At 38.6% G+C, this 15785-nt stretch overlaps 1 protein-coding gene across 4 annotated transcripts in view; it reads right to left on the minus strand.

Moving 5' to 3' along the window:
* ric1 (RIC1 homolog, RAB6A GEF complex partner 1) overlaps positions 1-15785 on the minus strand; it is a 165538-nt gene that overhangs the window by 53276 nt on the left and 96477 nt on the right. For all 4 annotated transcript variants that reach the window (XM_041186021.1, XM_041186019.1, XM_041186022.1 and 1 more), the window contains 8 exons: positions 15188-15279; positions 11851-11939; positions 10324-10468; positions 7525-7573; positions 6278-6430; positions 3478-3681; positions 2714-2752; positions 2517-2627 (listed from right to left, as the gene is read on the minus strand). In XM_041186021.1, coding sequence (XP_041041955.1) covers positions 2517-2627; positions 2714-2752; positions 3478-3681; positions 6278-6430; positions 7525-7573; positions 10324-10468; positions 11851-11939; positions 15188-15279 — 882 coding nt within the window. The remainder of the gene's footprint in view (positions 1-2516; positions 2628-2713; positions 2753-3477; positions 3682-6277; positions 6431-7524; positions 7574-10323; positions 10469-11850; positions 11940-15187; positions 15280-15785) is intronic.

A 15785-nucleotide genomic window follows, 5' to 3' on the forward strand; every position in this document is an offset into this window, starting at 1 on the left:
ACAATTATGGTTTTCTCAGCATTAGAGAACTGGAGGAAACTGCTGCCCATGCATGAATGTCTACTTGACAAGCAATCTGACAACAGACTTTATGCAGGAATTGAAGGTGGTGGTGAAAGGGTAGATTTTTTTTTGAGTATGAGGTACTGACAATCATTTTGAAAGGCTAGAGGTGAGGGAACCGTTTACAATTTGGACCAAAAGAGGGAACAGGAAGAGAAGTCAAACAATCATGAGTTTAGTGGAAACGGTTGAGGGAGCAGGATCTAGGTCTTTTTAATGAGGTGAGAGAAAGCTGAATTAAGCCAGGTAATTTTGCAACCATGTTTTGTTAGTTAGAAAAGACCAACTTGAGCAGCTTATGCCCGGGAGGTAGAAATTCTGGATGAGTGCACGTAAGAAGGTGAGAGAGAGAGAGAAAACAGACAAAAGCAGCAAAGTCTAATGGCTAATTTTTGAAGTTGCAATGCCTAAAAGGGAGACTAGCAGAAACAGATATAATACAGAGGCCATATTCTTCAATGTACAATAACACCAGTGATTGAGTTGTAAACTGAAGTACTAAGAAAAGAATTAAAACAATATAAAATTTTAAAATGAGGACAGAATTACACCTCCATGCCCTATTCAAATTATCCCTGCTTAATCGGGTGGGTACTCTTAGTCTCAATTCCATATCTTGCATCATGGTAGGTTGAATAGAGTCAATGAGGTCAACCAAACTTAAATTTGATATGAAAGAGTACCTGGGGTCTTTGAACGTATTACAGTTAACCTTCCTTGCCTTCTTTTCACATCTTCACACTCTTCTCTTGGAGGATAAGTATGACACAATGGGAAGATTCACAGGTTGATTGACAGTCCAACAAGTTGCAAGATGAATTCTTCTCCCTGGCTGGATCCACCTTTATACCAGCCAATGTGGTTTAAATAGCTTGCACAACCCCTATGATGAGGTGGAAGGGTTGCCCACACTGACCACAATCAAGCATCTCATTGCAGGTTAACCCAGGATTCAGGGCAGAACTTCTACCTTCACTTGCTGGGATGGTCAGAAATGGGATTGCAACTTGAGACTCAAAAAACGGGAAAGCTCCCACTAAATCAAAGACTTCCTCTACCATTCATGCCTGTCGCAGCAAGAAAGTTTAACATGCATTTTCATATTCTGAAACTCTGTGTCAGTTTGGACTTAACATTGTAAGCCTGCTTCTTAGCAGTTAAGGTAATAATTTTTTTCTGTTAAGTGTATATCGGGAGGGAAATTTGATTGCATAGTGCAGCACTAGCACCCTGCGGGGTTGCCTGCCTCTGGGAAAACAACACCAAGTATTGTAAAGCAAATGAATTTCTTGCCCGTGGAGTTTCCAGAATGGTCAGCAAGTTCTTGCTTTCATTTAAAGTGTGACTGAGCTGCCAAATGGTAATTCATTTAGGCTCTTCCTAAGGTTGTTTATAGGGATATTCAGCCAGTAGCCCTTTGACCACATCTCAGTTACACCATACTGCAAAGGATACTAAATGGTGGAATGGACTGGACTCTCACCTCTGGGACGAGCATTCATATACAGCCTTCACTGGTGGTGTGAAAGTCTTTGCTGTCGACTAACCCAATTATCCTTTGTGAAATTAGTTTTAATAGGTTCATTGCAGTAGGCTAGGATCCAGAGTTAAATACTTAATTCAGCACCAAGTTTGCAAACTTACTCAAATTACACAGGATGGTTGATATGAAAATGGAAGTGTCATATCATTGCAGTTAAGGGACCCTCCATTTGGGTTGCGGAATATATTATGACAGGGCGGTCATATTAGCACTGCATTGTAAGCGGCTGATGCAGCAAGTAATGCAATGCATTCAATTCTTCAGCAAAAAGATTTCCCGCCTCAAGCACATAAAAAGTCTCAAAAATAAAATAAAAAGATACAAATACATGAATTCTACTATATCCTTTGATGATTAGTTAATGCTAGGATCAGCTGAGATGAATATATCTGATCCCTGCTCTGTGCTCAATTATCCATTTCCAGCTGCCTCAAGTGCTTCTGAATTCTCTCTCTTCAGGTACCATGCCCTGAAAGAGCATGGGCAACCATGGACTTATGTGTTGGTCCATGGTTATGCCTGGCAAGGTACCACAGTGATCTGCCATTGCCTTCTGCAGATGGCGAACCAGGAATCTCTCCCATTTTTACTGCCAGCCACTGGCATATGTTGGAGAGATCTACAAGGTGAAAATCTGCCAAGATCTGTGCTCCTGCAGACTGGCAGATGTTGGGCAAAGACTGGATGTGTATCATGACAGTGGTCAAGCTGCTTGCCGACAACCATTATCAAGGCTCATCTCATGAAGAATGGCCACTGGTTGAAATATCTGTGAAGCTATATCTCGACAAGGATTCAACACTTCTAGGGGAAGAAGAGAAACCAGCAGAAAAGACGCACGTTCTTAAATTAGCAAAAACAATAAGACTGAACAGTAAATTCTAATATCCCAATCAAGCCCAATGCCTACCTGGGTAATATTTCCAAAAAGTTTCCACTTCCTCGTAAACAAAGCATAGTGTGCAATTCCATATCTGCCTGCCACTGCAACACATTGACCCAGCCGGTCTATTGCTGCAAACTGAAGAAATAATGGAGTACAGATGAATTCATCAATTCTCTAGGTTTTTTTAATTTCACAATTCCCTTACTGGGGGAAAAACTCACCTTTATTGGCCAGTTACTTTCTAGATAGGTACTATGGATCTGCAGAAAGACAGACAAGCAAATTACATAATTGTTGGTGTTCAAAAGCAGAGTTTACAATTAACTGCATTTGGTACTGTGTTTTTTACAGCTCCCTCCCCTGTCCATCAGGTTGCTCTCCTCCCCACTGAAGGTATCAATTTGTTGCTGGGATGCAGCTATGCAAGTCACCTGGAATGCTAGAGGCAAGAGATTTAAAAAACATTAACTCCTATTCTTGGGATAAGGGGGAGTTGAAGGCAACTGTGGCACATCTGCCTGAACAGCGCTCAAAAGGCTATGGAGAGGTCTACTGTGAAACATACTTCCAAACACTCCAAGTGCAAGGTGGCCAAATCGAAAGGAAGTTTCTGTCAATTGATTTGTAATCAATTTATTTTCAAATGTGTGATTTGAATTTGAAAGCTTTTCTAAGATTAAAACCAGCAAAATAGAAAGTTGAGCTAATGGCACTTTGCCACAGGAACACGATTACAACAATCACTTAATATCTGATAGTCAAAAATTGAGAACTAGCATTGACCAACACAAAGCTACCAGCCATGCAGTTGCTGGATCTTTTCAAATGGCAAACCCATGCATATGCACTGGTTCCTAATATTTTTCTTAAAGTAACTGGGCCTTAGTAACATTAAAATATACAACTGATAAGATATATTGTTCAAGAGAACTTATCAGTAAATTAAAAAAAATGCGTGTAGTTGAGAGAATGCAAAAACCATCACCTGTACAACATGCCAGTGCCTGTGTCCTAATAAAGTGCTTAAACCCTGAGGAACTAGAATGTCATTATACAAAGGGTTCTTTTCCCTGACAGGCTGATGGCCTGAATTTGCTGATGCGGTACTTGAATTTTGATTTTGTAATGTGTCACCACAGTTCAAATACAGTCGATCCTCTCCTTGTAGAAGTACTTGCTCCTGGTTATTCTGGAAGCAAAGAAAATTGTAACAGTTGTTTAACATCTTAATTCTGAGTTTAGAAAAGTTAAATGTATGAAAATATTTTTTCTAACCTACTTATGTACTTAAGATGCCTCAAGAAAAGGTGACATTTCAATCTTACTAGCTTAAGTTGGCCAGAGATTTTTTTTTTAAATTAAAATCGAGATCAAACCATCTTCCAATATGGAATAATTTATTTTAGGGAGAGACATCCAACAGCTGAATTTTCCCAAGAAGGTTCACTAGACTCACTCCTGGAATGAGGGGCGCATCTTAAGAAAGGTTGGGGCTATACCCATTGGAGTATATAGAAAAATAAGAGGTGATATTATTGAAACATATAAGGTCCTCAGGGGATTTGATAGGGTAGATACCAGGAGGATGTTTCCACTTGTGGGAGAGACTAGAACCAGGGGACAGAGTCTAAGAATAAGAGGACTACCATTTAAGAAGGAGATGAGGAGAAATTCTCTCTCTCTCAAAAAGTCGTATGTGAAATTCTCTTTCCCAGAAAGCATTGGAGATTGGATCATTGAATTTATTCAAGGCAGAGTTAGACAGATTTTCAATAGATAAGGGAGTCAATAATTATGGGGAAGGGGGGGCAGACAGCAACGTGGAGTTGAAACACAACCAGATCAACCATGATCTTCTTGAATGGCAGAACAAGCTCGAAGGGCTGAATGGTCTACTCCTGCTCCTAAGCCCAAGTTTCTATGTTCCAAGATCCTGAAAATCATCATAAAACAGAGGGTGTAATAAACTGAAGAGTAACAAATCTCTAATTTTATATAGGGAAGTCTAAAGTGAGTCAAGATGATTTATGATTCTCACAGGTATATGTTCAAAAAAACCTATGTTTTTGATAGCAACATGAATAAATAATCCCAATTAGGTGAACAGCAGCAAAGGAACGTGTACAGTTTCACTAAGCTGACGTGTGGGTGATTATCCAGCTTTTGGGCATGACATTATCTTCTTAAATTAAAATAATTAAAGCAATACTAAAAACCAAACAGTTTATGACGAAAAGGAATGGAAAATATTGGAAATGTGCAATGAGTATTTTTAGCGAGAAAAGACAGACTTCCATTTCGGGTAGGAGACCCTTTCTTAGAAGATCATCAAAATTCTTTGCAAGGTTTGCGGGCGGGGGGCGGTGAGAAGGGAGTGATGATGTTTTCATGACTTGTGAACTGTGTACAATTAAAGCATCAACCTGCCTCCTGCTGCCTACATGTCAAAAGACATCCACATTACTAGCATTTCTTACTAATAAGAAAATGGGAAACATAGCTAAGAAAAGCACCCTATTCTCTTTTTCAGCTCAGTTCTTGAGCCTTTTCTCTTTGCAGGTGCCAAGTGACATCCTGTGCGTTTCCAGAATTTTCTGTTTTTATTTTAGATTTCCAGTACTTTCTTATTCCTTGTACATTTATTAATTTGGTATTACAATTATCCTTCGAGTTAACAAGGCATTTTTCCATCTGTCCAGAAATACAACAATCATCATACACATACATCATACACCAAGGACTCACTACCATAAGAGGAATAAATTGGAACAACAAAACAGTGAAAGGAATAATTATAGCTCTGATGAGAAATACAAGTGCATGCAGAACACTTTCTGGTCATATTATGCAGAAGCACTATTCAGCTTACAAAATAGAATTCATGAAAATGCAGACTCAAAGTGCTGTCCAGGTAAATGCAAAAAGAAACGCAAGAAAGCATTTTATTCCACAGAATTTTTTCAACATTGTTTGAGAAAGCAGAAGTGAAGAGAAAGCCTGTAACTTACAGCTTCAAAATAAAAAGAAAAAACTGAATGCTGCAAATCAACCAAGTATTGCAAGCAACAGTCATGCCACACAAGTGCCAGGTAATGACCATCTGCCAACAAGAGAGAATTGAACTATCTCCCCATGGCATTACCACTATCAACATCCTGTGGGATTACTATTGACCAGAAACTGCACTGAACCAGCCATATAAACACTGTGGCTGCAAAAGGTCAGAGGCTAGGAATTCTGCAGTGAGTAACTAACATCCTTATTCCCCAAAGTCTGTCCACCATCTACAATGCACATGTCAGTGTGATGGAATACTCTACACTTGCCTGGATGAGCACAGCTCCAACAACCCTCAAAAAGCTCAACACCATCCAGGACAAGACAGCCTGCTTGACTGGCACCCCATCCATCACCTTAAACATTGACTCCCCCAACCACAGTGGTAGCAGTGTGTACCATCTACAGGATGCACTACTGCAATTCATCAAGGCTCTTTTGACAGCACCTTTGAAACCCCTCTGCCACCTAGAAGGGCAAGGACAGCAGATGCATGGGAATACCACCACCTCCAAGTTCCCCTCCAATCCACACACCATGCTGACTTGGAACTATATCGCCATTGCTTCAGTGTTGTTGGGTCAAAATCCTGGAATTCCCTCCGACACCACATGGACTGCAGGGGTTCAAGAAGGTGTCTAACTATCTTCTCAGGGGCAATTAAGGATGAGTAATAAACGCTAGTAAATAAAAATATTGTTAGGAATTAAGGTTTGCCTTGCACCTACCATGCAGGGGTTGACTGTTAAAGCGCTTTTGATGAATTGGAACTGCAGAATTTCTGCTTGCTGTATTATACTTTTGTTTTCCAGATCACTTCCCATTTGTTGTGTACTATCACTGGAAATTGCCCAAAGGTGGTAGCCTTCAGCACCCCAGCTCTGTAAAAGAAAAGGAATAACTTCAGCAAAATATGACATATTAAATAACAAAATCAATCAAGTTATTTTAAACAGAGTATCAAAGAATTTTTGTTTTGCTCCAGCCAATAGGCTAGATGTTCCCTTTAACTTGGTCAAAAACATTAGGTGACCAACTTTCAACCTCAAATGTTGTTACCAGCTAGGCGCTGTAACAATGAAATGGTTTCACATGCCTTTTAGTTTTGCCTCCTTCCTGGTGCAGAAGAGCCCAGTTGCTGGTCTTCAATTTCCTTAAAAACATACAGCTGAGATGGAGTGTATAATGTAGGGAATCATAACCATGAATTCATTTACTACAAATGCAGATTACCAGTACGCCATCCTCAAATAGAACTAAGTTACCTCTGCCACTGAAGGAGGACAGATGTAATTTTTTTCTCCCCTGCTTGTTAGTTGGTTTGTAAACAATGGATCCCAAAAACTAATGGACAGATTTCAATGAAACTTGGTACAAAAATAGGGATTGAAGGAAGAACTGATTAGTTTTTGGTAACGATCTAGATCCAGATCCTGGAACTATTTTTTAAAAAAGGGAGATAAGATTGGAAAATAGGGCAACTTGACTTTAAAAAAAAAATGTTGTCAGTTGTTTTATTTAGAATGTTGTTAATTGTTTTAGAATCTTTGGGATTGTCTCAGCTGCTGTGATGTCACAGGTGTCAAAATGTGAGCAGAGTTTTCAAACAAGGTTGTTAGATGTGAATTTGCCTGAAGCCTCCTCAGTGAGATGGAAGCTCTTAATAAAAAGATTTCTTTACAAAGCATTAACCAGACAGGGAAAAGCGTCAAGGAAGAGTTTTTAAAATTTAATAATGCCAAGTTAACACATCGTGATGGAGGTATATGCTCTACTGCATGCCCTCTTCACTTGTTTACACTGCAATTGCAGCAAACTGACTAACCCACTTCTTTTTACAACACAATTCCATTGAACTGAAGATCTGCATTTTCTACACAAATACAGTACTATTCAATGTGCATCTTGTTGGAAAATAGCATAAGCCACAAATATTTGGAACATGGTTTCCACCGCTTCTTGGAAGTCTACTCACCATAGAGCTGATTTTCATTGGTTCCTTTTTAGTGCCATCAGAATAATGCCTTAAAAATCAATGGAATTAAATAATTAATTATAATGATCAATATGTTTTATTAAGCATTAAATATTAGCACTTCTACCCCAAATATCCATATTTAAGGATCTTAAGTCGAATCAATGTACTTTTTTAACATATGGATTCCATTTCTATGCAAGCACAATTCTTCCTCAATTCAAATAATTGGGGGTGGCAACGCATCAGATGCTGGTTAGCTGGAATCTGAAAAATCACCTGGGGCAGGACAAACAGCACTAATAGCCACAGGACAATTTTTGCTTGCCAGAAAAAACAACCATGTGCCACTTAAATAATTAGATAAAATTAACTTCCTAATAAATTAGCTGCAGGAAAAAAAAACACATTTTTGCCAGCATTAGCCCTAGCCAATATAAAAAAAAATGAATTGGATCCTTGTTAGAGAAACACTCAGGAAACAAGCAACTGTGAATAATAAATTACTTTTGAAATGTCATTACATCTTTCAGAATGATCTCTTTCTTCCCCATCCATCCTTTTAAAAATCTTTCAGGGTGCTTTTCTAACTGGCTTATTCCCACAACAATTACTGAACCAAACTGGACTTTTAATCTAGTGTGATAAAGAAAATCACAAATCACACTAACATGCAAAAATCAAAGGTTTTGATTATAGCATGTTGTTATGTGGCAAATTACTGGGCCTAAATAATATTAATGTTCATCTTTAAGCAACAGAAGGCATTATACAAGCAACAGAAGATGAAGTTTTTCATTCTCTTCCTAAAGGTGTCGATTTAGGTTAGAGAATATTTCCACAACCAATGTTTCCTGAGAGTTTCTCTAACAAGGATCCAATTCATATTTTTTATATATAGGCTTGGGCTAATGTTGGCAAAATGTTTTTTTCCCCTGCAGTTAATTTATTAGGAAGTTAATTTTATTTAACCATCTAAGTGGCACACAGGTTTTTTCTGGTAAGCAAAAATTGTCCTGTGGCTTATAGTGTTGTTTGTCCTGTCCCAGGTGATTTTTCAGATTCCAGCCAACCAAAATCTGATGTGCTGCCATCCCCAATTATTTGAACATTATCTTTGGAGCCTAGGCAGTGAGAGTGTTGGCTGGCTATTCAGCAAATTGGATGTACCACAGGCTCACCAGATTATGCTCTCACCAATTGTGATGCATTTACCAAGTTAGGCATCAGGGACACCAAATGAAATAACTGCCTCAAGTTATCTACAACAATATCTCCACCCCAACTGTACTCTCACTGCTGCAGAAATTCTTATCCACATATCAAACCTCTTGTCACTACATCGTATCAACTTTACGACTTTCTTCAACTTTATGCCCTTTCCCCCAACCTCATAATACCACCCTTCAACTGTCTGAATTTCCCTCCTAATTTTCAGCTTCTCTCCTCACCTTCTTAAAGCCTAACTGTTCAAAGATTTTAGTAATTTCCAAGCTTTGCACTACGGTTCAGTGCCTAAACTTTAATAAAGAGAAGTCCCTCTCCAAAGTGTCTTTCAATGTTAAAAGTGTCAGGAAGATATAATAATGTTATTGGAATTTATTGTAAAATAGTGGTGTGTGCGTGAGAGAGACTTAATTGGATTAATGCCAGCTGGTCTGAAGGCTTTGACGTGTTAGAAGATAAGCTAGGTTTGAAATGTTAAGGTGGTAAACAAGGGGGTGTTTAGAATGTAAGGTGTAAAAGGATATTTGCATTTTTAAATAAACTAGACTATCATGAATTCAAAAGAGGAAGTGAAATGTGTCACCTAGCCAGGTGAAGTTCAGAAACAGTGTGTTTACTTCTCTCAAGGATTACTGGTAAAAGTAGTACTACGAGAGATTTTTATTATCAGAGAGGCAAAGTACAAAGGCATAGTGAAACAATGGGAATTTGCATTCAAAGGTATTCATATGTATAAAGGAGAAAAGGCTATGCGTAAGGGGAGGCATTTTAAGATTTAACATGTGTGAAATACCTTCAGTATCTATGCCTCAAGCTGCTGTCTACAACAAAATGAAGTTAAGGAAGCTCACTTTGAATTGGATTGTTCAGGTTATCATGTTTCTGTGCTTGAGTCTTTTAAAATCTGTTGCCTTAGTGAAAGTGTAACAGGGAGTTAGATTAGTTAGGGGATTTAGAAGTTATTATAGTAGTAATTTGCTGATCTATGTATGTACTTAAAATCATTTCTCGTATTAATAAATGTTTAATCTAGTTTTGTAAAAACCTGTAAGGCTCGGTGGTCTTATTACTACTGAATTCAAAGCCCGCATCTCGAAACATACAAATTGCATAAGTAGTTGTGGCAGTTGTCTCAAGTTTCCCTCTGGGATTTGAACAACTCAGCATTTACCGTCGGCTGTGCCATAACAAAGGTGCTTTGTAAATGCAAACCGCTACAGACAGAATCTATTCTAGCCCTAAAAATGTTGAAGGATTGTCTAATCTTGCTATTGGAATACACAGAGAGCCCACAGGAAACAGTTACTGTGCACTATTAAGTTCTAAAGGATATTTACAGAAGCAATCATTTAGTTTTGAAAATCAGATTGGAAAGTTCAGTTAAAGTTGACATAATGGATAATGCCACATGACATGGGACATAATTAGAATAACTTCAGAAAATTTTTACTTTAATTCCAACTCCTGCCAAGCCTGAAATAGATAAAACCAAGTAATGAATGCACAGTTTCTATACTAAATAGTTATATGCAATAGTACTGCAGACTTTCAATTTCTGAAGGAAATACTCACGCAAAATCTCCACCGAGTGTGCAAAATAGATGAGCACCAAAAACACTCCACAGGGATAAGCCTCCGCATTCCCATGTTACCATAGTAACACTACAATCAGGTGACCATCTAACCAGTTTCACTGCCCCAGTCTTGTTCCAAATATCTGTTCAATATACAAAAGAAATTTGACTAAGTATTGAAGTCCTGAACTAGAAAAACTCAGTCATTTTGCAGAATTATAAAAAAGTTCAATACTCCACATAAAATGAGCAAAATATTTTCAAGCACTGTATTTTTCTCCACTAACTAGATAATTACCAACAAAGGAGGCTAGTTTTCTAGCCACTTCTGATTTGGATTTCTTTCAGTCCCTTTGTGTTATATAACAATGAGTCATAACATCTTATAACTAATCAATCAACGACATCTGCCATTAGACTTGCCCATGCAGTTGTTGCCTTAAATTTTCTTGCAAGGCAGGTTGCTAAGGGTGCCATCTGGTAACACTGCAGTGAAGAAACCAGGCAACTGGGACACTAGTGAACAGAGCAAACAACTGTGTATCTCCTTAACAAATTTGACTAAAAGACAGGGAAATTAGCAGTACAAGAACTGAGGGGGAATTGCAAATTGGAGTGGATGAATTCATTGTCGGGGAGAGAGAGAGGAGGCTAGAGGGGTAGAGAGGTGGTTGGGGGAAGAGAAAAAAAAAGAAACACTGAGGGAACTTTAAAAAAAATTCAAATTCTACACTCTAAAATCCCCAACAATAAAATCTGAAGGAATAAGATTCCATAATTGTAACAGTTACTTCTGGTACCAGTGCGGGTGTCTGACGGGTTATATGTTATCACATTGTTAAACAGGAGGGTAGGTTGAAGTGGCCAAGACAACTTTTTGTGGTGGGGTAGGTTTGTATTTAACCTATAAATGCCGCTTCAAATCACTCGCTGCATTTCAATGGTGAGCCAAATGACGAGGTGCAATTTTGCAAAGCTAGCTAATGCAATGTGGTGCAGCAATTCCTGGATATGTGTTTAACATTGCAACTGCTTCTCACCTGAAGTTATTTGACATCTACACTTAAGTAACAGCAAATACCATTTGGCCTCAATGCTATTTTAACAGCAAATTCTGAAGGACAATAGCAATGATGACCTTGCCAGTTCATGGTGCAGCTCTTGTGCATGCATTAGTTGCTGTATATAAGTAGCATTTTTGTAAAACTGCCTTCAACAACCTAAGCTGGCCTTCATCATTTATTCTATTTCAAAACCAGAAGAACACAGATACACGGCTAGAACCTCAGATCTTTTTGATCCATTTAAAAAGATGCATTAGCTGGCAGCTTTAGTGAGTAAAGTTAAAATATGGTCCATTCCACCAATTGCCGTTAATTTTAATTATTAACTTAAATGCCCTTTAACAGTTATGCATTTCTGTTGTGAATGTTGTGAATGCTCTTCAAAGTTGATCGGTTATATAGAAAAGCATTCCACTGGGATTAAATATCTACACAGATGAGCCATGAAATCTCATACCTACCAGGGTAATGTTTAGGAGTTAATTCCAACTTGTGGGACAGCTGCATAGCTCCTGTACTTGTATCCATTGTGTAAACTAAAACTGAACCACTGGCAGAATGAGGAAAATCATCAGTTAATAACCAGTTTTCAAAAAAAAAAATCAATATATATGTCTGTGAGCATTTTTATTCATCAAGATAAAGAGTGTTAATACCAGGAAATGGAAGACAAGCCAATTTAGATAGATTATCAGCCTCAAGTATTACAAGGACACAAGATAATTATCCATGAGGATGGCAAGAAAGATGCTCAAGGTTCCAACTGTTTCTTAAATAATTCCAAGGGTTTTCCCCTGCACTACACTCTCTGGAAGTCTATTTCATGTACTGAACGCTCTGAAGTACTTCTGGATATCAGTCCTAAACTTGCCTTTTACAAGTTTTGAGCCTAAGCCCCTTTGTCCTATTCTCAATAAGATGCCAGATTTACCTTTACAAAGCACCATTTATTACTTTATCTATATCTATTTAATCACCACAGGCTTTTCCTTTCAAGGATAAAATGCCCAATCTTGTCTAATCTTTCCTCAGCTCCGACTTTGACAACAGAAATCAATCATAGGATTCTTCTCATTACTGCTTCCAATGCTAGAATGTCTTTGTGTCTTGATGAACAGAGTTTAGCAAAGTAGTCATAAAGAGTGACTAGACCAAAAACACCACACATTTTTATCATGGTTCTCCTGATTTTCATTCCCTACCTAGCCACATAGCCCTGCTGGTTTTGTCGATTGCTGTTTCGCATTGGTTAGACATGTTGAGTGTAACATCTAGCAAGATCTCTAACCTTAGAGACATCACTGAGCACTTGGGTGAGTAGATGCTGACCAAAGAAAAATCAACATGCATTTTAAGGTTACATCTGACTAATTAAACTGAATTTTTAAGGTGGTCCAGTGGGGACATGCATACAAATGTTGTCTACATGGACACTCAGAAGGCATTTGATACCACAGGTATCATAAATTAGAGAGCCTTAAACAACTAAGATCGCACTGAATTTAAGGTAACCTTGTGACAAAGACTGGTATACTGGTTAGGATGTTTGAGACAAGGAGTAGGGAGTAAGTTTAAATGGAACATTTCCTGATTGGTGGATACAGTGAAACTATTTCCTCCAATGGATAAATCTAGAACAAGGGTATAATCTTTACATTCCTCAGGGTAATGTCCTAGGCCCAACCATCTACAGCTGCTTGATCAATGTCCCTTCTTTCCATAAGGTTAGAAGTGGGGATGTTCGCTGATGAATGCATAATGTTCATCATCATTCGCGACTCTTCAGATGCTGAAGCAGTCCATGTCCAAACGCAGCAAGACCTGGACAATATCCAGGCTTGGGCTGACAAACGGCAAGTAATATCCACGCCAGACAAGTGCCAGGCAATGACCATCTCCAATAAGAGAGAACCTATCACCACCTCCTGACATTCAATGGCATTACCATCGCTGAATCCCCTACTATCAACACCATTGAACTGGACTAGCCATATAAATACTGTGGCTACAAGAGCAGGTCAGAGGCTAGGAATCCTGCGATGAATAACTCCTGACTCCCCAAAGCCTGTCCACCATATACAAGGCACAAGTCAGGAGTGTGATGGAATACTCTCCACTTGCCTGGATGAATGCAGCTCCTACAAACTCAAGAAGCTCGACACCATCCAGGGAAAACAACTCCCGCTTGACTAACACCCCATTCACAAACATTCACTCCCTCCACCACCAACGCACAAGTGCCAGCAGTATGTACCATCTACAAGATGCAGTGCAGGAACTCACCATGGCTCCTTAGAAGCACCTTCCAAACCCATGACTGCTACCATCTAGAAGGACAAGGGCAGCAGATACACGGGAGCACCACTACCTGCAAGTTCTCCTTCAAGCCACTCCCCATCCTGAATTGGAAATATATTGCCGTTCCTTCACTGTTGCTGGGTCAGGATCCTGGAGCTCCCTCCCTAACAGCACTGAGGGTGTACTACATCACATGGACTGTAGCGGTTTAAGGAGGCAGCTCACCAGCACCATCTCAAGGCCAATTTGGGATGGGAAATAAATGCTGGCCTAGCCAGCGATGCCCACATCCCATAAATGAATTTTAAAAATTATAGTTCGGCCAGTTGGAAGTGAAAGCAGAGAGTATCTTTTCACAGAAAGGCTAGGTCACTTCCCCACAAGGTTGCGGATTCCAACTCAAAATTTCAAGACTGAGATTGATAAATTTTTTGTTAGTTAAGGATATTAAGGGATATAGAACTAAGGCAGGTAAATGGAGTTGAGGTACAGGTCAGCCATAATCTGATTGAATGTGGGAACAACATTCAATGGCCTACTCCTGTAGATGTCTCTTCCAAATTCACTTCTAGCTATTTTAACAGCTTTCACGGTAGCCATTTTTCTTTACACTGGTTTGGAATAAATTTAATCTACCATTTTTCTTAGTGCATATTTTGCCCAACAAATGCTGTAATTTTTTAATTAAATGATTGATTTCACCAACCCTTCTAGTTTTGGCACCATCTCTACATTTAACTAACTTGTATTCAGTTTGTAAATGTTGTGTTGATGTAAATTAGAAACAGTAACTTGTGCCTTTCATGTGGAAATTTGTGAAATGCCTTTGGGTAGTCTGGGTCATAGGACTTTATATGGTCACTTGGGTCGTCACTGACTCAAAGAGGTCAAGCAAGTCAGTCAGGGAGTATCTTCCCTTCTGACTTAATACTGAATGTAGTTTACTAGATTATAGTAGAGATAATATTCAGTTACTCATTTGAGGCATAGCACAGTGAATTTCAGAGTAAAGCTCACTTGTTAGCTCACTTATTCTCTGTTCCCAAACATGTGCCTTAAAGGGGCATTTGCATACTGCATTCATGTTACATTTCTCTATTTCTCATACCAACCCCTTGCGGTCACATGCTCATATCCTGATGTATTTTTTTCTTTTTGAAATTTACTTTATAGCTTCTGCCTCAATCACTCCCTTTAGTAAAGCTTTCAGCTTTTTTGTTTTACATCCCCTTTAAGGATAATCCTCAATTTAGGTCTCTTACCAATTTGCTAACTGCGGAGCCAATCTGTTACAATTATCTTTCAAAATCTTTCATTATTTTGAAAACATTTTGCATCATCCCTTAACCCTCCCTATGCCAGGGAAACACCTCCAATTTTGCACCTTTCTTCATAAATATAACCTCTCGTTATGGCTGTCAAAACCTAATGTACACATTATTTGGCATTTGTTTCATGCACCGTTGAAACTTTAGTGTCAACAAGACAGAGCCCACTTACTTCGCACACCCAAAGGCCATTAATTTGTACTTGTTGTTTATTGCCACACAAATACCATCAGTAACTTCTTGTGCGCACACGCCATGCAAATTCTGAAAAGTAAAATTATAATTTTTACATAAATATGATACATGCAACACAGCACAAAACAATCCTTGCTCACAATAATTTCTACAAAACCTCTTGCTAGGGCTGCACGATCACCAGCTTCAATCTTAAGCTAAATAAACTTATCTTTCAAAATATCAGCCTGCTGACTACTTGCTCAATATGATTGATAATTTCCACTCTATACTGTATATTTAGACACAATATTCTCATTATTCCAAATGAAAAATAGTACAGTTCATTAATAATAACAGCTACATATTCATTTTATTTCCATATGTTTATTTAAGAATAACTCCATCACTTTGCTCATGGTTAGTCAAGGGGATATAGCATGGTATTGTTGTAACAGGACGTGGCAGGCAGACCTGGGCAACTTGCATCACAGTTCCACAAAGTGGCACAGGGCAAGAACAACAGCTTTTAATGTCATCCATTAAAAGCAATAGGTGTTGTTGTTACATCTTAGGCCTTGAGATATTTATTACTA

Source organism: Carcharodon carcharias, chromosome 4 (genome assembly GCF_017639515.1).
Source record: "Carcharodon carcharias isolate sCarCar2 chromosome 4, sCarCar2.pri, whole genome shotgun sequence".
Taxonomy (NCBI): Eukaryota; Metazoa; Chordata; class Chondrichthyes; order Lamniformes; family Lamnidae; genus Carcharodon; species Carcharodon carcharias.